This window comes from Pyxicephalus adspersus, chromosome 4, assembly GCF_032062135.1.
Source record: "Pyxicephalus adspersus chromosome 4, UCB_Pads_2.0, whole genome shotgun sequence".
In the NCBI taxonomy this organism is placed as follows: Eukaryota; Metazoa; Chordata; class Amphibia; order Anura; family Pyxicephalidae; genus Pyxicephalus; species Pyxicephalus adspersus.
Genome location: NC_092861.1, coordinates 39,621,313 through 39,646,137, shown reverse-complemented (window position 1 = coordinate 39,646,137; position 24,825 = coordinate 39,621,313). Strand labels below are relative to the sequence as shown.

The following is a 24,825-nucleotide window of genomic DNA, read 5'->3' as shown; positions in this document are numbered from 1 at the left end:
TATATTCATTATATCTACTAGACCCCTATTCGGACATATTTCTGTAAGTTACAGGTCTACAATTTAAAAAAAAAAATTTCATGAAAACCTGTAACACTTTTGGTCCAGAAATCTAGACCTCAGTGTAACCATCCGGTGGTTAAAGAAAGCATTGAAACTGTAATTCTTAAAAACTACACTGTGATAAAACTGGGGTAGCTATGTCTGCAACTACCATTCATGGCCACATGTCACCAAAGACTGGGCAAAAAAGGTGTGGTATTCCTAAAACATTTAACACTGAATAGAAAGTGAACTAGAGTTTTGAAAATATGAGTCAAAGCAATAGTTGATTCAATGCATCTGTTCTCAGGGACTCCATACTTCCGGTTCCTCCCCTCCGTTTCATTAACAATCTGCTAACAATCACTCCAATTGGAGTTTCTAATAGGCAGAGGTTGGACTAAGTCATCACCCTTCAAAGTCCAAGTCAAGTCTCAAGTCAGCAAGAATTCTTCCAAGTCGAGTCCCAAATTAAGTCACTTCATTTATCCCCATTTGTCCCCAAAGTTTTCTCCTCTGACAGTTGAATGGGGAGGGGCTGCCTTCTTCTCTGTCCCCTTCAGCTGTCAGCAGAGAAACCAAGTCGCGAGTCGAAGTGCAAGTGGTACATTAGGCAACATAAGTTGGACTCAAGTATAAGTTGTGCGACTCAAGTTCCAACCTCTGGTAATAGACTGGGGACTCTACCTCCCCACACTCCCCAATCCATACGAGAGATTTGGAAAAGTCTCCGCACATCATCACAGACTTCTCCATACCTGAATATATCTGGTATTTTTTATTTCTAATTATTATAGTCCTACCTGTTTTGTTCTCAGTTTAGACTCTTCAGAAAGGTTGTTATAGGTGTAATGTGCCTGTGTGACTCCACAAAACAGGACAGCCACAATACCTGCAAGAAAACATATATAATTAAATATTAAAAAACAATATTTCAAAAAGAAACTAATGTATACACAGAGCTATTTCCTCAAGAAACTTAAAAAAATAATCTGCTAATAAAACAGTTCTTTTACCACTGCCCCTACCCTGATCACTGCTCCAGTAAGTAGGAAGTGCCACAAGAATTACTTTCTTACTGACAAATATGTCCTGTTGTGATATTGGGGTCCACAGGAGGAAGCACTGAGTGCTACGGGTGATACAGGAGATGGACACTACTGGAAGAACATTTTTTTTAATGTATCTTCATGTTGCAATTGCTCTTCATTGAAGCAGAATTATTTAGATCTATGATATGGCGGTGTTACCCACACATGGCAGGAGGAGAGGTATTTAGTTTCCTCTTAGTAGGGAATGTTGTTATTAACAAGTTTGATGGATAATACATAAGTGAGGGTTACTGTCATTAAAATGACATTCTGAACTGTCCCTACACTACCTCTAAGGCCTCATTCAGATTAGTGGGTAAAAAAGGCACTGCTAGCCATTTCCGGTGCCCTTATTCAACTACTATGCTGTCAACTGTAGGGTTTGTCATGGGGTTTAGTGCAGTGGAGGCTGAGGTGCAGTTCTTCCTCCAGTGGGAGAAAAGCAACTGTGTTGCCGGAAGCAACTTCCCCCTTTTAGGAACCATGCCATGATTTACCGCAATCACAGCCCCGTATATAAAATGGTTTGGAGTGCGGTTGAGCTTGTGTTAGAATACTGTGGGCAACTGGAAGTCTGAAATGGAATCAGCCTTTCTATTTACCCTTTAATTGTAAAGACAGTATTACCAAAAAATGCATAACAATAAAATTTATTTCCCATTGACCCATATCTACAGTGGCCCCATGTAAAGTGTCTGCTAAGGTATAACAACTCTAAAAAGTTGTACACTCCTCTAGGGACACTTTTAATATTTAACTATATTTCTATTTAAAACTAAGCTGAACCAATAGAACTGTTCAGCTGCTGTACATTCAGGCTGAGATGTTCCCAAGTAGGGCATCACAACCTCTAAGGATGTACAGTGACTTAGTCAGAAATCCCCCCAGAAAATGCTGATATCTGTGACAGGACCCTGCAGCTGCACTTATAACACTTGCTGTAATATTGTGCTGTATCAGAAAACCAACTTGCATCCTAAACTAAGAAACTACATCTAATGAAGTGTTTTTTAAACATCATTAACTCCACACAGCTGTTAAAGAGCCATTGACAGCAGAGGAAACACAATGTTTGCATCCACTATCACACTGTTGGGAATCATCTCTCTTCAAACTCCTTACTACAATGAGATTAAGCAAGCATTACCTGCGGCTTGTATTTAATTGTTTCATATTTGTGATTTTGAAATTCCTAAATGGAAGGTCACATGTTTATAAATACCTTACACTAACACTAGAAATGTGTAGACTTCTTTGTCATTTTAAAAAAAATTAAATTAAGTAGCTGATATTGGAGCACAACAGAAAAAATATATGAAAAAAGTACATATATATTGGTCCTTTTTTGTTTTATTCTTGTCATCTGTGATGTAGGGAGAAATTATACAGCACAGCGTTACAAAATATAGCACAGAAAAAGAAGAAAAAGAGAAACACTTTTAGGGTATGTTACAATGGTGAAATAATGGTTCTATTATCTAAAAAAAAAATGCAAATGCAATACATATAAAATAATTAATCATAAAATATTATATTAAAAATTTAAAAAAACACACAATAAAACAACAATTAAACTACTACTTTAAAAATGTTTTACAAAATGCCTCCCCAGCAGACATGAGGCACATTAGGATGGCTGCCTGTACCTATGCCTGAGATTTTTACTGCCCTGAGAAACATTAAATCCTGAATACTCTTCCTAGGAAAATCCTGAATGGTTCCGAGATAGAAAAGAGCTATACTATTCTTGCTTGCAGCTCCCTTCTATTCTAGGAATGGCCAGCTTCAGTGTCCAATAGGAAGCTGCAGGATTTGGGGGAGGGCAGGCCAACCCTCAACTTTCTTGGTAAAGAGTTCGTTTTTACAGTCAAGTTACCCTGCTTTTAGAGTCCCTGGTTGCTTAAAACTAAACAAAGTAAAATTAAGATATAAGATGGTTACTGTGGTTGCTGTCAATTAATTTACATCTGTTGGACTCTGTTATATGGTTTTAATTGGTAGAATAGGTAGTGCATTCTACACTCTGTTGATACACTGACTGCTGTATCCTATGTAATAAACCAACACAGACAAAAACTCTAGGCTTGACTTTAAAGGCAACTTTGAGAAAATTCTAGTGTTTGCTTCTCGCATTGGGCCTGATTTATTAAAGCTCTCCATGGTTGGAGAGGATACATTTACATTAGTGAAGCTGGGTGATCCAGCAAACTTGGAATAGATTTCTTCAAAGTTGTTTGCTATTTGCTAGCAAATATTTTGAATCCTCGGCCAGATCCATTCCAGGTTTGCTGGACCACCCAGCTTCACTGATGAAAATGTATCCTCTCCAGTCTTGAGTTTTAATAAATAAATCTCATATTAAGCAATGCAAAAATAGTGAGCGAGTGAGTGAAACACCTTTGATTAGATCAAACCAGTAGGGCTGTCAGCTGTCTACTGCCACAATCTCCAGGATTTTTTTTAAAGGGAAGTAAAGGAAAAGACAATATTTATTGTACTATAAATGAAATAAGAAATCTGTTTAGCGTAAAACTTTCAATAGGCCTTCTATAACAGAACACTCAAGAATTGCTGAACTGAATAAATAAAAAATCATTACACAAATAATATTTATTTATAATCATACCAGATATAACAAACTCTATTGTATTACTGCACAAGTAAACTGTAATAAACATGTGTCCTCAACCACCGCAGAAATCTCCTAGTAATCCCCTTGCTGTGGCTCAGTATATAGGGAACTCATGACTCAAAGACTTGCAGAAGAGCAGCTGGTAAATTGATGTCAGGATGCCATAAACAAACAGGAAACTGACACATCAGCTGTACAAGGTTTGTGGCTTCTGTGGTTTTGGGATTATCATACAGCTCTATAAATATGAATCTTAGCAAGATAAGTGGGTCTGCCTGGCTAATAAAGATAATTTAGGAAGCCATAGTGGTTTTGAGGTTTGCAGTAATAGCCACTCCTGATGACATCATATGCCATAATTCAGCTGACACTTCCCAAAAAAAGTTTTGAGGATAACTAAAAGCCAAAATCATTTACATTTAACTTACATTTGCTAATATATTAAAATTATGTGTAACTGTTTATATGATCTTAATTATTCAAGAACACAAAAACACATCTTTAGCACATTTTTATTACTAACAAGAATACATTTTACTATAGCTTTCTTTGTATTATACATTTCTCATTTTTATGAGTAGAACCTACAAGCAGACCTATTTTATCAGTAAATCAAAAAATGGGCTTTTTTTATTTCTTTCCTATGTTTCTAGAACGTTTCTTTTAGTGTACACTACCTGTGATGCTTGCGGAATGCAGTGTTCATATTTCTGAAATCTGTAAGAAGAAAGGTAGGGAGTGCTAGGTAGATGTAACTCCAGAGCAAATGTGCAGGATTTACATCATTAATGAGTGCCCAATGGATAAAAACTTCAGGAGCTGGAGGAGTCTGCCATTAAATGCAGTGCATACATGAATATTATGTTTGTAGCTTGTACCAACCCTTATGATCTTCAACAGGCCTACCTGCGTTATGCATATCATACGTGGAGCCCTAAGATGCCACTAGGGATGCTTTATTTATCCAGAAGAAAGAATAGCTCATCCATCAATGATCACCTCTTGAAAACAGCCTGCCCATCCTCCTCACTACCATAATCATTTAATACGCAGAAACCATCTCTCTATTCTATATCCACAGCTACACCCACATCTACTTCATCGCCAGGCACTGCAATCTCTACCTATATCTACTATTTTTGTTTGCATGGTAGGTTGGCAGAGATGACTCTTTTCCTTATGATTTTATTTTTTTTTGCCTGGAGATCATAGGTGCATTAGAAAAGCCTTACCCAATATCTGATTGAAACAACTTCTGAAAGTAAGGATCTACAGTGAAGTTCATAAAGTTCTAATAACTCTTATATAACTCATAAGAGTTCTTAGAACTCTTATATTTTATCAAAATTGAATATGTTTTTTACTCAGTAAAACTAGAGAATCACCTTTTTAAATTTACAATTTACATCAACAGCCTCTTTTACCAAGTTTTAACAATACAAATAAAGCAGAGTGTAAATGGCCTGTAAGTTGTTCTGGCATATTGACTGCAGTTCAGCAGCTATGATCATTAGCAGTAATGGTTGTACAGCATAGTTTTACAGCTGTTACATTATCTTCAGAGAGTCATTCTTACCAACAAACAAGGCAATCATATTCAAGTGTTTCACCAGGACTTGAAAATAGTCCCACTATCCTAGAAAAAGTAGGTGCAATTCTTCAAAGTGTTGACTAAGTAAACAAAGAATTTAAAGTACATCCTAAACACATAAGAAAATACTATTGGTACTGATTGCAAATATCTTGAATGTTCACAAACATTCAACATACTTTCCATACCTGAATTCTGAAATAAAAAAAGACTAAAATAGTAAAGAATAAAGCGTTGTGCAAATTTAGGTTGGTGCAAAAATACTAGAATTTTGATATGTAAATGCTGGGAATAATTACACTGGGTAACAATTTCGAACAAATTTTTAAGCTTATTTACACTAAAATAGGTATGCTGATTCTGAAAGTGCAGTTAGTTTTCTTCTATCATGTCAGGTTTTTTCTCTACCTCTTATAATAATGAGATTACTGTAGCGTGGATTTGTATAGTCTATTCATTTGCACACGTTTGACGGTGAGGTCAGAGGTTGTGCGCTGCTTTACGTAGTGAATAAGCAAAATGTATTTTTCTACTTACACACGTCGTTCCTTTCTTTCAGATCATGTCTGGGACTGCTGTTTCTCGTAGTAAGTACCTAAACAACCCTGATTCATTTTGTTATATCCGTGGCAGTTTCACCATTTCCAGTCAAAGGGGGAACATCAGCATATTTGTAGAGCAAGCCTATTTGGAATATTTCAGAGTTAAACTTGGTGATCAAGATAAGTCTTGGGCCCCTCATAAGGTGTGCAAACAGTGTGTCGAGGGTTTACGGATGTGGACAAAGGGAACACTTGATAAGATGCCATTTGGTATACCTATGGTTTGGCGAGAGCCAGGAGATCATTTCAGTGACTGTTACTTTTGTATAGTGAAAACTTCAGGATATAACAAGAAAAAGAAATGTAACAGAGTATCAAAGTCTGCCATCGGCTATACGCCCAGTGGCTCATTCGGATGAAATCCCAGTGCCGGTTTTCGTTACACTACCTTCTCTTGAAGAACATGATTATGGTGATGAACTAGGTGACAACAATGATGAAGAGTTTGAAATTGAAGAGGGCTCTGTTCGTAAGGGATTTGATCAGCATGAGTTGAGTGATTTGGCACGTGATGTGGGACTATCGAAGAAGGCTTCAGAACTCTTAGCATCAAGACTGCGTGAGAAAAACATACTTGAAAAAAGGAACGAAAAAAGGTATCGTACTTATGAACCAGAAAAATTGCATTGTACTGCATTGTACTGCATTGTAATTGCAAGTACTTTAGAACTGACAGTGGCATTGTGTATTGCCGTAACATACCTGGTTTAATGGAGGAATTGGGAATTCCAATCTATAACTCAATGGATGACGACTATTCATTGATAGCTCAAAGCAGAGCTTAAAATGTGTCCTCCTTCACAATGGGAATATATTTGGGTCAGTCCCAATTAGCCATTCAGTTTCTTTTTGTGAAGAATATGCAGACATAAAGAGAGTCATTGAGTTGTTACAATATCACCAACACATCTGGGTCATCTGTGTTGACCTTAAAATGGTATGGTTCCTTATTGGTGGAAAGGAATTGGCCTCCAAGATCTGCCTTAAAACCAGGTGATCCAAACATTCTACATGAGCCACTTGTTGATAGAAAGAATATTATATTCCCGCCTCTGCGCATGAAACTGGGTCTGATGAAGCACTACGTTAAGGCTTTGCCAACTGAAGGAGACTGTTTCAAGTACCTCATTTTGGCATTTCCTAGCCAGTCATTTGAAAAAATAAAGGCCGGTGTGTTTGATGGTGCACTGATTCGGCAGATCATCAAAGATGAACATTTCATCAGGACAATGTCAGAAGTCGAAAAGAATGCTTGGGTATTATTCAAAGCCATTGTCAAGGACTTTCTTGGAAACACAAGCAAATAATTGCACAGAAATTGTCCAGAAACTCTTGGAGAGCTACAAAATGCTTGGTTGCAATATGAGCATCAAGGTGCATTTTCTGGAAAGCCAGAGCAGGGTGAACGATTCCAACAAGATTTGAAGGTCATGGAAGGAAGGTATCAGAATAGATGGGATGTACATATGACGGCTGACTATTGTTGGAGCATCCGGCGGGATTGTCCTAACACTGAACACTCCAGGAAAAGCTATGAGCGTAAATGTTTACCTTAACCGCTTACCTGAATAATTTTCAAATGTTTTACTGTGAAAAAAATGTCATACAGTAACTATAAATCCTTAGTATGAACAAAAAAAAAATAAAAATAAACACTACATTCAAGTTTTTATTTCATTATTTTTTCATTGTATGTAAAATTTGTATGTTTTTTGACAAAAATGGAGGGTACCCTGTATCGTAAAAACTGGATGTGATAGCAAAAACCTGGGGTAATTATTGGATTCACCACCCAAAAATTAGTAAAAAATAGGTGTAAGATCTAACTCAACAAAAAATGCCTTCCCCAGTGTTATCAATTCAGAGTGCCTGATGTGGATAATTAAGCTTGCTGTTAAAAATAAATTATCTGAAAAGGTGTCATGGTCTTAGTTTGACCAATTACAATAGTTTCATTTCACTCAAACAAAACGCAAATAACGTTTCAGCAACTTATGTAATTTATGTGAAAATTAACTAAAATGCCATGATTTGCTATGTTATAGATAACGTCTACAAATGTTTATGGCAAAGCAATACACCAAAATATTTACTGTTTTTCAATTCCTTCTACAACACAGCAGTGCACTTCATGTGCCTCCGGCTTTATAACTGTGTATTGGCAATGTGAGATTCAAGGCATAGCCGACTGCTAGTGTTAGGAGATTTAGACTTGGTAATGTCACTATTTTGCTGCTCATTGTTCTCTTTGCTGGAGGTTCTGACATGAGGAATTAAAGCCTTGCCTCTATCAAGATGATCATCTGCAGACAAACAGTGTAGAACAAGGCACCACAAATCAGTAGTAGGAGAAAATTAAGCCTAAAGGGAACCACAGGCAATACTGCTGACTAGTCCTTTTCCCTTCTGCCTCAGCTTCAGGGCTCAGTGCCTCTTTAATTTGAAAATGTCCTGTTTAAACACACTTTAACTTGAGGTATTCTTTGTGAGAATGCTAATGCAGTGGAGCAGGGTAAGAGCTTAGTTACACCATAATGCACCCACTTTAAAATCTCACCTGCACTATTTTATGCACCGTTACTCACAACAAAGCACAGGGCATTCACATGCTTGCTGTGTCAGTTTTGCACACTTTTCCTTATTTTCCATCTGGGCACATTGCTGTCACTGGTACATAAGTAAGGGAAAATCTTAACAGGGGTCCTGATCAGCAATTTTTACAGATCCTTCAGACAACTGAACACATGGCTGTCCAGGAATTTTAGGAATAAGAACTTATTCCCACACAATAAATAATCCTAAAATATTTTGATTTTTTTACATCCTAATGAAATAAAGCAAAGTGCAAATGGAATAAATAAAAACAGCTGCTACAATACTTGACTTCCCACACTGGCGGAAATAAGAATTGGAAAGTCTATAATAAGTTAAAGTTTCAATAAAACTTTGTAAAATAAATACATCTATTAGAATAAATATGTCTTGAAGCATTTTGAAACCATTTTATTCAAAGTGATCAATTGAAATCTGTAAGCGGTATGCACTCCTTTTGCAGCAAAACATTCATCTGTTGTACTAAGCAGTAAATCAAAAACACAATGCATTTTGGTTAAATCTGCCAAAAAAAAGTGCGCTACGCCATTTTTTAACAGCAGCCAGATTAGTTATTGCCAGGTTTTGGAAACAAACTAACACTCCTTCCATGAAGGATTGGTTTGTGGAACTTGAGAAGATTCAGCATATGGAGATGTTGGTAGCTGAGGATAAAGATCAATATGAAAAATAAACACTGATGTGGTCAGCTTGGGATTGGTTTAAGGAATCCCCTCAGTTCCAGACCTATTTGTCATAAAGTGACATTTGCCCCTTGGCATTGATAAAGTGAGATTGATATTGCGAGGATTGTTAAATTTATGTACTCATCTGATTCACTGATTTGAATCTGATTTGGACGACTATAAATTATATGCATCATTTCCCCCTTATCCCCCCTCTTCTTCCCCTATCTTGCCCCATACCCACTACTGCCTCCTCCTTGGTATTCCCTTAGGGTCGTATACTTATGTGTGTCCCCTAGTCCCCCCCACCCCTTTAGACCTGGTACAATTTACATTTTATGTGAATGGCTTTTTCCCTTCCCCCTTTATGGATAGGGTAAATGTTCTTAAACCCATTGGACATTTTCTGTAACTGTTTGTATGTTGTTACTCATGGACATTACCTCTGGTTTCTTTGTACTGTTTTGTGCATTATTTGTTAGTATTTATGGTGCTCAGATTTTACATATTCTTTCCAAGGTCTTTTGCCTGAAGATCAGTATTTATTTAGGGTGGGCCATAAGATTCAGATAAAGTTGTGATACTGTGTTTTAAGCATATTTTAGAGTAAATACAAAAGCATGACGGATAGTCAGCCTAGCAGCAAATAGGTACAATATATTGGAAAGAGATTCTGCCTGCATATAGAATTATCCAAACAGAAAATGTGACAGGTAATTACTGTACTTATTTATTGTTAAGTTTAGGTGGGGTATCCAACAAACCCCTGGATCCCCCCAAAAAACAGTCAGGGCTACCCAATACTGGTGTCAGGCGTAATTTGTGTTCCTTCACTGAAGAAAGCACTTTGACCATCCTATGTTGCATTCAAGAAATATATTTCTATTATTGTTTTGAGGGTATTTTTACTTTCCCATGTCTCATTGACTATATCAAGCAGGCCACAGGGTCTCTACCCACACGCCAGCTCAAATAGTGAAAATCTGGAGGATGATCAGGGAATTTCTCATATGGTAAATAGTGAGCAGGATGTAAATAATGTCAATCATTCACATCTCTCTGTACTACACTCTTTAGCATTGACTTTTTGGAGACATTGATTTTTTTTTCTTTAACCAGGCCATCAGCCCCTGTGTGGTAGCTAGAAGATCTACCTAATTTGGAACAGTTTGTCAAAATCTACTATCAACATAACATAACATTCTGGTGTTCTGATCAAAATTTCCTTAGGAAAACCTCCCCTATCAAACAATTTGCATGCCATGTGACTCATGCAATGGTTTAAAAGAAAGTATCAGGTCATTTAATCAAGGTCCAAATTCTTAGGCTGACTTCCCCAGGGGACCAAACAGGTCCAATGAATTGCATTCAGATGCTTCTAATAATGGTTCCTCTAATATGGGTAGGAGAGCCAAGGTGTATTTGGAAATGTGACATCAAAGTGGTTAAACTGGCAAATTGAGCAGGAAGCACTGTACCTCCAAATCTTGACCTTCAACCTGGGTAACCCATGGACATCCATGCCTTCATATTTTTGGCCCTCATTTGTCCTCCTAGTACCATTTTTCCTCGTTCCTTTTTTATATTTAATATTATGTTTACAGCTCACTGGTCATTAACATCCCACAACCTCTAAATATTTCAGAAGTTTCCCTTTGAACAAGGGATCCACAAGCATAAAAAGGCTATTTCAGGTTGGTTTAAAACAATGTATATACTGCTATTTTCATAAGAAATGCTAAAGGTGTGTTCCTTTAAAAATATTTACTGTTTTGTCTTGACACTGTAACTGCCATCTGTTACCCCCCTTCTTGTTGCCGGAACTGTTCTTGTAACAAGCCTGAACTGTCAAGGTAAGCTATTTGACCGTACAACATTTTACAATCACATACCCCAATTGGTTGAAGCTACTTGTGGAATATATTGTAAATCATAATGTACATATCTCAAAATCAGAGCACAGCCATGTGCAAAAATGAATGTTTAAATTTAACGAAGGCTACTAGACCAGCTTTATCCTACAACATAATAACCTGAAAAAACATTTTCTGGAATAGAGCTGGTAATTTTAAGAATTTATTAGTACAAAATATATACATGTTGAACTCCAGGCATACTGTATATGCAGTAACATGCTACATCCAGTTACAGCCAACTTCTTAAAACAGTGTATCGGGCTTGTTAAAACTACTTCCTCAGGGAATCTATTCCACTTTTTTTTACAGTCCTTACTGAGAAGAATTATTTAAGTATGCTGAGATAAAACCTGTTTTCTTAGAGAAGTAAAGCATGCCCCATGCTTCTTTGTAATGGCCTCAAATTAAATAATTTTGAAGAAAGTTCTCAGCATGGCCCAATATATATTTATACATGGTGAGAATACAGCCTTCTAAACACCTCTTTTCAAGGAAGTATAAATTCAGTTCAGTTAATATTTCTTAATAGTTGAGCTCCTTCCTGCCAATTATTAGTTTGGACTGCATATTTTAGATGAGGTCCCACTAGTGCTACAGGAACAAGAATTTGTCTGTCTCTGGAGTTTATATCTGTTTTAATACAAAAAGATTTTTTCTTGCTTCAGAAATTGCTTCCCCCCTAGAGGGTATGTTGCATGCAGGTTGTTTTTAGTTGTTATCTGCAAACACAGAAATGATACTTTTATTCCCAAAACATAAATAACCTTGAACCTTCGGCGTATGACTCATTAATCACTACATTGTTTCATTGGGCCTGATTTATTAAAGCTCCCCAAGGCTGGAGAGGAAACGCTTTCAATAGTAAAGCTCAGTGATCCAGCAAACCTGGAATGGAAAAGGGAATAACTGAATATAGCAATATTTTCTAACTGCCTCCCCAATATGTAGCTTTTATAACGATCTTTACATATACCCTGAAGAAGTCCATTGGCAAAACACGTTGGGTCAAGAGACGTGAGCTTCTATCACATCATCAAATTCTTGTTATTTCTAGCCAGGGATTCAACCTGTATAGTTACTGATCTGAATATACCCATGGCTACACAATAGGCAAAGACCAAGCGTAATTTATGTATATTTTAATAAGTGTTATACTTGTGACAATATATTATAATATATGCACATATCGCCCCCCCCCCAAAAAAAAAAAATGAAATGGATTACTTCAAAGTCATTTGCTATATGCTAGCCAATGGACTAAATCCTGGACCAGTTCTTTTCCAGATTTTCTGGATCACCCAGCTTCACTTATGAAAGTATATTCTCTTCAGCCTTGGTGAACTTTAATAAATCAGCGCAATTGTGTTTTTTAGGGCTTTGTTTAAGGCTGTCACGATACTATTCCAATTTAAGATTTGAGCTTCACCATGTTCTTGTGTGCACAGAGCTATGTGTCCCGACATGCTCTTTTTACTATTATTATAATATTTGGGGTTTACGGTCTTTTGCAACCTATCTTTCATTTTGAATGCTTGCAAACATGATTTTTACTTTCTATGTTTTACATCTTGCTATGTTCACATGATTAAAGTGATCCCTCAATTTTATATTTATGAAATACAGTTATGCTTCATTTTTATTTTTTTTGGTATTAGCCATGAACATTTAAAACTCACTTCCCGTGGGAATATATTTTGTGGCGAGTTTAGGTAAAATATAGGCTTAGTATTATGTCCTCTTTATGTTCTGTTTTTTAAGACAATATTCCATATCAATTTCAAATTAAATAAAATCATGGTATGGTTGCTGCTACACAAACTGTATTTCATATGAACATCTGTAATAAGCTCCACATTATTTGAAAATACAAGGATTTTTTTCACATTCACTTTTACACTGCCACTCTTTTTTTTTTATTCTGAAAGAGAGTATATTCAGGAACGTTAACACAGTCATGCGAAGAACAAAACTAGAATTCAGCAGCAGTCTAGTATAAGTCAGTCTCATGCATTAAAGCTTTCACCTCACCTATTTAGGCTTGAAAGTGAACAGACACTTTAATCCATTGTTGCAAATATCATTTTGTTTTTCTGTATGTTTTAGTAATGTTTAGTATTCCTTCCTTCTTACACCAAGTCTTAGGCTATGCGTTTAGCTCTCTAAGCATTTGGCACATTCCTTGTGTTGCATCTCGCACAGGCAGTCGTTGAGACAATATAACTTTGGAGGTCCTTCCCTTTTACTTGTAGCCCTGTCCTCTAAATTGATTCTCAAGAATCATCCATCTTGCATATATCCTGTCTTCGGTTCCACCATATACCAAGACAGGTGAATCATGTTTTTCCCGTCCTAGTAATTTGTCTGCTTGGTCCACCACATGCAAAATATAGGGTTGTCATAATTATAGGGTTTACTGGATACCCATGGCAACAACGACTGGGAACACTAAATTTGTTGCATGTTGCCCCACCCACTTTTTGACCACTCACTTACCGCTTCTTCCTACCCAGCGGAGAACACCTTCATACATCATCACACAGCAAACACAAGTGTCCTGTATCCTGTCTACTAATAAAACTGAAATGTATTTATCCTGGAGCTTTTGCTCTATACATGTGTCATGCTAAGCACTGATAAAAACCTTTGACTTTGCAAGCACACAGTATCTCAGATATAATATTACTTTAAAACTTGCAGGATTTAATCATGCTCCTTGTTTAACAAACAATGCACAGGAATAAAACCTGGATGTTAAGCGAGAAGCATCTATGCTAGAACTATGTATCCTCCAATCTGCTTGGAAAATAATTCTGCTGAGCTGGACAGATTCTTACCTGCTCACTGATATTGTTACTTTAAAGTTGATAAACAAATCTCTACTAAATATGAATTAATAAATAGAGGCTTTTGTATATATTGTCATTGTCCATGGCTACAACCCTAGATGGGTGTTTTATACCCCTCTCATTTAAACTTTTTTCAAAAATGTTACAAAAAAAATATAAACTGTTCAGTTACTTTGATACAAAAAAAAAAATCTTTGTTTAAGAAATAAAGTAGTTGTGATCGTCATTAGTAACTTAACATAATGCAAATAATGTGACTTTTAAACTTAGTTATAGTGTCTCTACAGTATCTACTTTAATCTACCTGGAAATTATGAGAATCCACCATGGCATCTGGATATTCTTTTAGCATGCAGACATTTTGTAAGACAAGCATTTTAAATGACTATCATATATCACTTACATGTCAGTAGTAGCTATTAATTTCTGTTTTACTGAATTTCTTTCCACATAGGACAGACACTGTGTTCTTGGGCTTGAAGGTATTTCTGAGACAAAATAACAAGTCACCGCTTACTGAAAAACAAAGGAGCCTGCAGAGCCAATGTATCACTTGTAAAGATTTAATTAAACAATTGAACCCTTTAGTTTTACTGAATTGTTGATGAATACTTCACAGCTGGGAAAGCTTCTCATGTATCAGAAAAGTCTTAACTTCATGTAGTTAATACATGCCATTAAATTAAAAGATCAGTCTTTTTACCAGCTGCTTAAAGTCTTTTTTATTAGATATGTTACACTTCAAATGCTATTAGGGCTGGTTTGATAAATTATTTTTTACTTTCTCAATTATTAACATGGAATCTCAAAATAAAGATATATATATTTAATATTAAAAGCCTATCTGTGCACTGCAATTGCTCATATTTTTAAGTCTACGATAATTAGACAGGTAAAAGTTTAACGTCTCTCCATATGCAGTGAAATAAAGAATGTAGTATTTAACTGGAATTAAATGTGAAAAATTAAATGTGAAGAATTAAATGTGAAAAAGAAAAAGAATGTTTTCAAACAAGAAGTACTGTATTATCCATAAACTACAACAGTTAATATATAAAGTAAATATTTTTTTGCCATTTAAAGTGAACCTGGGCTACAGGCAACACAAATTTTTTTATCCTCAAAAATTTGCAAGCTGTTTAAATATTTTTTTTCAGTAGCTCAGAGCATCCTGTTTCCCAATATCAGTCTTGAAGCCAACATGGGAACTCCATCCCCAAGACATTGCAATTTGGTAACACAACCACAAAAAGCTGCTGTTACTTCCACTATGGCATTATAACAGTATATGCAGTATTTTCCCTATTAATGCTATAATGTTTACCAGTTGTAAGGTTTTCTACCTCCTAATGTGCATGGATGAAAGGGGGAGATTTAATATTCAGTATAATAATTCTATTATTTCAAAGATTTAGGTTTTTTTATTTACTAATATTGTTCTTCTTATTTTACCTATTTATTCATGTTCATGTTAACCAAGCATTTGCTTGGCAAAAGTGGCAGTGAAAGAGGCTAGGGTATACTAAAACATGACTAGGACCTGCAAAGGTGATCAGAGATGTGAGCCAGCTCATCAGGCACCCCCTATAATTAAATAACTATAATTTTTAGGTCTATTACCAATCATAAGACTCTAGCAGTGTCCGAAATTCTGCTACTTTCTCTTTTTTCTATTGACTACATACAGTCATTGTAATACAATATAATTCAAAATGGTGGATCTTTAAGATTTCAGGCTATTTACAGGCCAAGTGTCTCTACAATTATAAAATGAGTGGGAATGCAAAAATCGCATAAATAAAATCAATTTCTGTTTAACAGAACATTCTTCTTTTGGGTCAGAAGCCCAAACAACTGCGTTAACAAGTTATATGATCTTTTAATGCTAAGAATTATTTATATCAAACCAAACCCAATGTTCCATGTAACAATCCATCTACTTCTAGCTATAAATTCCAATTTTCAGACCATGGTTTGGTTTCTCTGGGATCGCCTTTTTCTTCAGTATATGTCATAATTTAATCCTGTCAAACTACAATATCTACATTGCTTTTTCATAGCTTCCACAAATACTCAAGGGTTTCTTACACATTACACTTCAAATGTGTGACATAAATCATTAAAATATCGTTTTCCAAACCTGTAAATTAGGACTTTTTGGGTGTGCAAAAGCCGCAACATCCTCCTGGGATGCATGACATAGGTATCCCAGGAGGCTCTGTGCTCCCATTCTGTCCTTATTGCTGTGGGGATTAAAACAGAAATGGAGGGGCTTTATTTTTTTTTTTTTGTTTGAAAAAAAGAGTTATATAAAAACAAAAAGAATAACATTAACCTCCAATCAAGAACCAAACAGCTTTGTCGTTGCAAGTTCTGCCTACCTCATTTTCAACAAAATATGTCAGAGATGGATCAATGTTAAGGTTCATGAGGCAAGCAGAGCTGGCAACCCTGAGAGGTAAAAACTAATTATGCTGGAGTAACCAAAAATGCAGGATTGTTTCGGAAAAATATAAATGTTGTTTTACAAAAATTGAACTGGTTGTTACATTATTTATGCACTATAAAATGAAGTTTATCTTGGCCAGAGCTCACCCACAAACTACACCCTGATTTCATACCGCTGTTGTGCAAATTATCACCATGAATGAGGTCTGTGAACCATTAGAGAAATTTCTAGTCAGTTTCTAGTGAGATAAAATGTAGTGGGCCCTTTCCTCACTTAAGACACATACTAACACACAAAACATTTCTTTTTCAGCAAAATGAGATAGAGCTAGTGTGTGTTATCATTACTGTATGCGTCCTCCTGTCCCAGTGAGAGCTGCTGCCCCCCTTCTTGTACTGCTGTTAAAGACTGCCACTGGTACCTAAAGAAAGGTTTAATCTCTATTACTGGGTCAAGAACAGCAATAAAACTCTGACAAAGTTTTACAAATTTACCCAAAAACATAAAAAAGGTTTCAACTGGAGCTAGACTTTAATTAGTTTGAGTTAAGATTATTTTAAACTTAAGATGACGATACTGATATAGAATAGTATCAGCACAATATTACAGTATACAGCACTACTTCATACTGATCAACAATCTATGAGACCCGTGGGTAGGCTAGGCCAGTTTCCTACCTATGATATTATTAAGTTACGACGGGGTTGTCGTAAGCATCTCCATCGTAACTCCAGAACTACCTTTACTAATGTTTGACAGTGAATTCTACCTAGATTTATTTAATATACAGTCACTATCTTACAATCTTTCAATATTTGATGACAGATGTCAGCTTGATGTTCCAATAAGGTCCAGAGGGCAAACTATTTCATTTTAAATGTGTGGATAGCTATGCATACCATACTTGTGTTGGACTATATACAGGTAGTCACCGGGTTACAAACGAGATAGGGCCAGTAGGTTTGTTCTTAAGTTGAATTTGTATGTAAGTCGGAACAGGTACAATATTTAGGTACATGCAATTAGGACAGATGTCTCAACATATTATTAGGCAGCATGGTGTCAGTTACTGTATAAAATCCTCACTGTAAGTTATTCACAAACAAAGCAAAAAAAAAAAAAAACTTTATGTAGCCTAGACATTCATTATCTTCTGGAGCAAGCTGTGCTTTGATATGCAAAAAGAAACAACTGCAGAATTTGTCTTGTCATTAGAGTTACAAGATGTTGCAGAAAAGCTCAGTCTCAGCTGTGTTCAGCAAAAGATTTCTTCTGCAAGTCATGCAAACCGCCCCCTCCAAACCTCCATCCTGCAAGCAAGGGAGCAGGGAAGCCCTGTGCGTATCCGGGGACTACCTGTATATAATATATTATAGGCCAATAAATGTAATCTCATTGGTGCCACACAGACATCTGATGCCAATCGTCTGTCTGGCAGAATTCCTAATAATAAATTGTAGGTGGATTTCTTATATTTGTCTGGAATCTAAATAGATGCCCTTATTAACAAGTGAAAAGTTCCACCAGCTATATTTCTATAGACATAACTATTTTCAAAGGTTTATATTGTGTGTAAAAATAAATTGTAAAATGTAAACACATATACAATATTCCCATATTTCTTTTTATAGCTGTACAACACATATCTTTCAACATATCTCAACAAATTACAGCTACAGAACCTGAAAAGTCAATGTAGCTGACATAAGAAGCAACAATTTAGAAGCAACAACTAACTTAATACTTCTTACTACAAAGTTAGGGTATTCTTAGTCTTGCTATATAAATGGCACGCTTATCAATCCCTTCATGAATCCAATTGAATTTTGCAGTGATTAACACGGCATTCATTGCGATAAGAGCAATGCTGGTACAGAGTCAAAGCAATTAAGAATTACATACAAAGCAGACTGTAATTAACTCCATGCAGTATATCAGTAATTTGATGTTTTGTGCTTTTTAGCATCAAATCAAAAAAAGGTGGATTTCTGCATGGTTCCGAGGTTAATAGCATCTCCTATTTAGCGGACTGACAATGCATGAATATAGGAAAGCATAAGAATAGCCTGGCAAACTGAAATTGATGGCTCCCATTAACATCTGTAGTACAAAAAGACTGTTTCCATTATTTAAATGGCCATTACCAATATCAAATCCAATGCAATGTATTGTGACATACTGACAACAGAAGACACATTTTTTAAATAGCTCTTTTATTATCAAAACAATCAATATAGGAATTTGATGTAAAGCCTTTGCTGTCGTTTACAAAACTGCAAACTCAAATGTCTTATTACAGTTTGGTTTTAAATTACACTTGTCAAGAAAACATATTGAAAATATTTCCCATCAAAAACCAATCAAGCACAGTGATTTTTTTCCCACCTCGATGCAAAGCCAATGTGATTACAATAGTGGATTTTGAGTCACATCTCAAAACAACAGTATCAATTGACTTGCATGGACTACACAGGGCCATTTTGACCTACCATTTACTTCTCCCTGCTGCCCAGAGCATATGTGCTTCTGAACATAGCAGAAAATCTGAATGATGTTTGCTGTAAGCCAGTATGCCTGCAGAAGCAATTTAAATTTTGCAATAGAGCCTAAAGACTAAAAATTAGCAATACCATACTCTATCATACCTAATAAATGGGATTTTTTTCTTGTAGTATGCAAGCAATGCATGATGTTCCTCACATTCCCCTCATGAGCCCTCAAGTTCCTCATAAATACCTTGTTCTGCAGATTTCTTTATTGAGCCGGATATATTAAACTTTCCAAGGCTGGAGAGGATACACTTTCGTCAGTGAAACTGGGTGAGACTGTAATGGACCATTACAGGTTTGCTGGATTACTCACCTTCACTGATGAAAGTGTATCCTCTCCAGCCTTGGAGAGTTTATTATATTAGGCTTTGGCTCAAGCTTTATTAAATGAGTCCCAAGGAGTACACCACAGCAATTCAAGCAGATTACATACAAATTTGCTTTTATAAATATTTTGCACACATTCTGTGAAAAATAATGCCTTTTTATAATCTTTTTATTGACCGGCTTTATACGGGTCATTAAGGATAAACGTTCATCTCACCTTTGGCATTGATAGTTGTACAGGTGCTTCTCCTGTACCAAAATAGCTAAGGCTGCACGCACATGTTAAAAAACACTGAACGATGCATGCTCTATGGAGAGGGGAGGGGACAGAACGACGATGTGGCACCCCGCTGCGCCCTCTCCTCTTCACTTCCATTACGATAGTTTGTCACTAATTGTTCATGGATCTGCCAGGACGGATCCATGAACGAAGAATGACAAATGCTGTACACATTCCAAATTCTCATCCAATATCAGCCCTAAGGCGATTTCCGAATCATCTGATGTGTGTATGTAGCCTTACTTTGATTGCACTATAGTCTGTAAGCTACTTGCTGTGTGCACTAGATGCTGCATAATGTTCTGGCTGTGGGATCTCCCTATTCATTTTCCTCCCCAGCCTTTCTGTCCCTGGACCAACCCTATTATTTACTGGATTGCCTTTTTTTTAACCATGGAGGCTTAGCATCACATGTGGACATAACCTAGGGCAGTTTTAGGGTAGCAGTGCATTATATATCACACTGTAGATATAGGTATTAAACATAAGACAGTATCACGGTCCTGCCAGGATGTGTACTGCTATTGTTCAGGAAGAAAAGACAAAAAGGTAGAATTTTTTAAAGAACTATTTGTATGTTAGGTTCAGGTTCTCTTTAATGACTAGGGTAGTAAATGTGGTCTAGTAGTAACTACAAATAGAATTCAAAGCCGTTTCTGTGTGATCTATAGGGTGTCCCTATAGCAGTGTGGAGCAATGTTCTGCTGTACTCCAAGCAGCTTGGTACTATATAATTTGTGACAATTTAATCTGTCTGATCTTGAATTTGTAAACAAAATGTTTGCTTAAAAAGGTAATTAACAGAACACTTTGAAAATTCAAGGCAGAGCAATCATTATGTAATTTAGTTAATCAAATATATAATTTATATAGCATACTGGAACACTGTACAAAATTCAAAGTTTGTAGGATTTTACCTCAAAGCATTGAGGTAAGAAATTCCCCCACCTACTAGATTGTAAGCTCTTCGGGGCAGGGTCCTCTCCTCCTGTATCACTGCCTGTATTAGTCTGTCATTTGCAATCCCTATTTAATGTACAGCACTGCGTAATATGTTGGCGCTATATAAATCCTGTTTAACCCCCCAACCGCTAAGCCCGTAATTTCTCGCATTAAATATTTTTGCTCTTTTGGATAACCCCGTATTTTTTCGCCTACACTAAAATCCCCACTTACCTGGTCCCGCTGTGCTAATCCAGCGTCGGTTCCGTGTTCCAGCGTCGGGTCCATGTTCCAGCGTCGTCCTCCAGCGTCGGGTGTCCCTCTCCTTAAAAGAAAAAGCCGGCCGGCTTAGAGGAGAAAGCCAGCTGGCTTTCTTTTCTAAGCCAGCCGGCTTCCTCTCCCTCCTCTCCCTGTCCCTATCCCTGTGCCTGTCACTGTCCAGCGTCGATCGCTGGACAAAAAAAAAAAAAAAATACTCACCTTCTTCCTCCGCTCCTCCGGACACGTCTGTCCTCTTCGGTGTCCAGCCGGCGAGTGCAGAGACGATCACCGGGGTTTCCCGGTGACGTCGCTGCGTGCGTCGGCGCGGGAGGGAGGCGGGGCGGCAAATTCAAAATTTTGCATTGAGTTCCTTTGTATTGAACTCAATACAAAAAAGCTGTATTGAGTTCAATACAAAGAAATCCTTATATAATATATATATAATTGTATTATATATATATTATATAAGCTACTGTACATTACATTTTACACTTTTTTTTTTTTTAACTTTTTTTTAGTTTTTTTTAAAGATTTTTTTTTTTTATGTTTTTTTTATGTTTTATAAAAAAAAAATTTAATTATTAAATTTATAAAATTTTGGACATATTTTGGTGAGTTATGCGGTAATTCGGTGAATTAGAGCCTACAATCCAAAATAAATTTCCATGCAAAAAATGTAACACTTTTTGCATGGAAGTTTGGAAAGAATTAGAATACCCGGCATTTGCGTACGCGTCCCTCTGCGATTCCTGATGATGCGCGTGCGTGCGCCCGTCGATGAGGGTCGTAGCGGAAAATTCAAATTTTTTGTATTGGATTTAATACAAAGTCCTGTATCCAATCCAATACAAAATAATAGAAAATATATTTATGTGGTTTTGTCTATAGGTATGTGACGGACACTAGGGAGGTGTTTTAGAAAAATATATTACTATACATTATACCGAATTATCGCATTTTCAGTATTTTTCATTTATTTATGTCTTCTTGTTTAAGCTGATTTTTGTGTTTTTCCTTTAATTTTATTAAAAGTTTTTTTTGTTTTTTTTTACATGATTGTGTGTTTCAAACATTTTTTATATTCATGATATCTACTAGAACCCTATTCGGACATATTTCTGTAAGTTACAGGTCTACAATTTAAAAAAAAAAAATTTCATGAAAACCTGTGACGCTTTTGGAACAGAAATCTAGAAATCAGTGTAACGCTCAGGTGGTTAATATTAATAATAATAATAATAAATTGCTAAACAATGCGGGGTGACAGCTGTAGTAATGCTAAATTCACACCTGTAATGATTGTAAACAATCATCCCAGCTAATTAAAATCTAAAATCTGTACATTGCTTACCATAATTCTGCTAGGCCTTCTCATCTTCTAAGGGTCTAGTGTGACAATACATGCTAAATAGGAAATAATTCCCCTCCAGAGTATTTTATGCAAAATTGAAAATTTCCAAACCAAACTAGCTACTTAAACTTCAAAGTTCTCATATAAGTGTGTGAAGATGTTCCACAAAAGTCAGTGAGGTTACTGCTGGTTCCACAACACCTGAAAACAATTAAAACTTAGAGTGGTAGATTGCCATGATCCTTTTTTATATTTCATACCGTCATTTTTCCTAGTCAAAAGTTGATAGAAAACTCCCACAATCTCCAAACAGTAGCTTTATGAATGGCTATCCTTGGATATTTGGCATCGGTTTGGAGATGAAACTGACGAGTGCAGAATCTAAACTAAGACGTTGCAATGTTATGAATACATTTTTTCTGCTCTTTATGTCCTACCAATCCTCAGTTCACAATGAAATAATAATAGTTTTAGGTGTTAAGGCATGGAAGTTACAGTATGTTTGTTATAGTGCTTTAATCTTTAACAATAAATTAACTCCACACTTTTTTCTGTATGTGCAAATGATCTGGCTCTATGATGCTGTTTTTAGGTTTGAGCTTGAAGCAAAGTTGGAGCTTCTGAAGTCTTGCACATAATATATGATTTACAGATAGTTTTACGCTGCAATGTGGAATATTAATCTTTCAAACATTTCTTAGCTCGCTAAGTTCTGCCAGCCACCCTGAATTATTTTTCATTGTCTTATTTCCACTGAAAAATAAAAATGCAAACTGGATAATCCTTTAAATTAAGCAGAATCAATTTTGTATGATGGAAGCTGCACTGCATATAAATACCATGGCTTTTTGAAAACTATAAGTGCAATTTAACTTTTGTTTCAACAACAACACAAAGCATCTGAAATCAATAAAAATGGTCTGTAGCACTTTCACTTTATTTCTCAGTGCAATCAGAAATTAATTGATTAAGTACATGGTTCAGTAGGGGTAGCTATAGGCAGGGAGAATCTCAAACATAAACAGCATGCAATGAGATGTCTGTCCATCCTTTGCATGGGCTAATGTAATCCTTTATCAACTTGATATATTAAAGGGTTTAGTGCTAGTTCAGTAAACTGATCATTATGTTTTCCCCACAGGAAAAGGAAAAATTGTGAAACACACTTTACATTTATTTTATGTTAAATGTTTAACTATCTCTGTATCCAAAAACAAGAATCTCTAATATGCTAAACCCAACCAATCCTAAGTTTCTGCTAAATCCATGTGATCACAAGAATTTGTCTATTAGCTATTTGGCTGTACCCAAGACAGAGGTGGACAGGTTCACCCATGATACTCCAACTTCACCAATCTTGGAGAGCTTTAAAAAATCAGACCCTGATTAGATGTAATATGGTACTACACCTTAAATGTAAAAACATTTATCATTTAGGTTAACTTTTAACCTCCCCAGCAGTAACCCGAAAAATGCTGAAAGCGGTAACTCCGAGTCACACTCGGGGTAGCTAAAACAATGTAAAACAATAGTAAATAGAGCCTTACCTGGTCCGCCGTCCTTCTTCCAAATCCCCGTATCCTCGCTTCCTCCGGCCGGCGTCCTCTGCATCTGATGAGTCACTGGGTGTTCCCGGTAATGTCTGTACATGTCGCCGTTGCGTCGGGGGGCGTGGCGGGAATTTCAAATGTCTTTGTATTGCATTCAATACAAAATAACTGTATTAAATGGAATACAGTGGATTTATATCCCTAAAAGCAGTACATTGTCTTTCACTAAAATTTATGTTACATTATAAAATAACAGTATGAGTATATTATTATTTTTTTTTTTTAAATGTTAAAAAAAAAAAAATTTAATTTATTTTTTATTATTTTTACATGATTTTGTGTTTCAAACTGTATTATACTCATAATGTTTATTATACTGAAAAATAAATAAACATGAAAAACTGCTTTTAGACATATAAATCCGGACAGAAATTAACCACCCAGGAGGTTAAACTAGCACTATGTCAATCATAAGTGCAGAAGTGCATTCACAAGCCATTGTTGCAGAGGACATTTAGAACAGTGGTGGTCAACTTACTTTACATATGAGCCTCGGGTGCAGCCCCTGAGATTACATAAATGTAGTGATACAGAAAGCTGTCAGGAACTGTAGACATTCTACAGGAAAAGGTCAGAGACTGTAAACATTATACAGGCGTAGTCAGAGAATGTAGACATTATATAGGCGTGGTCACAGACAGCAGACATTCTACAAGAGGAGGAAAGAGACTATGGACATGCTGTAGAAGCTGTTGAGGCTGGGGACATGCCTTAGGAGACAGTCAAAGACTGGAGATATGTTACAAGAGACTGCTAAGATCGCTGCTATTGATCAATGCTTCATGTTGCTGCCCTAAAAATTTATAGTGCCTTATTTATTTTTTCTTGTAGCAAAATCCTTAAAATTGCAAAAAGTGCAAATTGAAACAAATGGAAAAACTCCTTGTTGGAGTAAGGGACAATTAAGCAGAGGTGCAGTGTTAGGTCACTTCACGATGTGGTACTAATTCAAGCCTGATGCTAAATACACAACCATCATGATCCAAAATGATGAGGCAACATAAAAAAAACAAGGGCAACAACTAATTTATCGTAGATTAGGCTAGTCAAAACATTCA

The 24,825-nt window shown here is 36.2% G+C and overlaps 1 protein-coding gene across 1 annotated transcript in view; it reads right to left on the bottom strand.

The window, feature by feature from the left end:
* SLC9A9 (solute carrier family 9 member A9) overlaps window positions 1-24,825 on the bottom strand; it is a gene marked incomplete in the record, with an annotated part of 338,107 nt that overhangs the window by 199,831 nt on the left and 113,451 nt on the right. Inside the window, 1 exon segment of the mRNA XM_072407908.1 lies at window positions 846-934. Coding sequence (XP_072264009.1) covers window positions 846-934 — 89 coding nt within the window.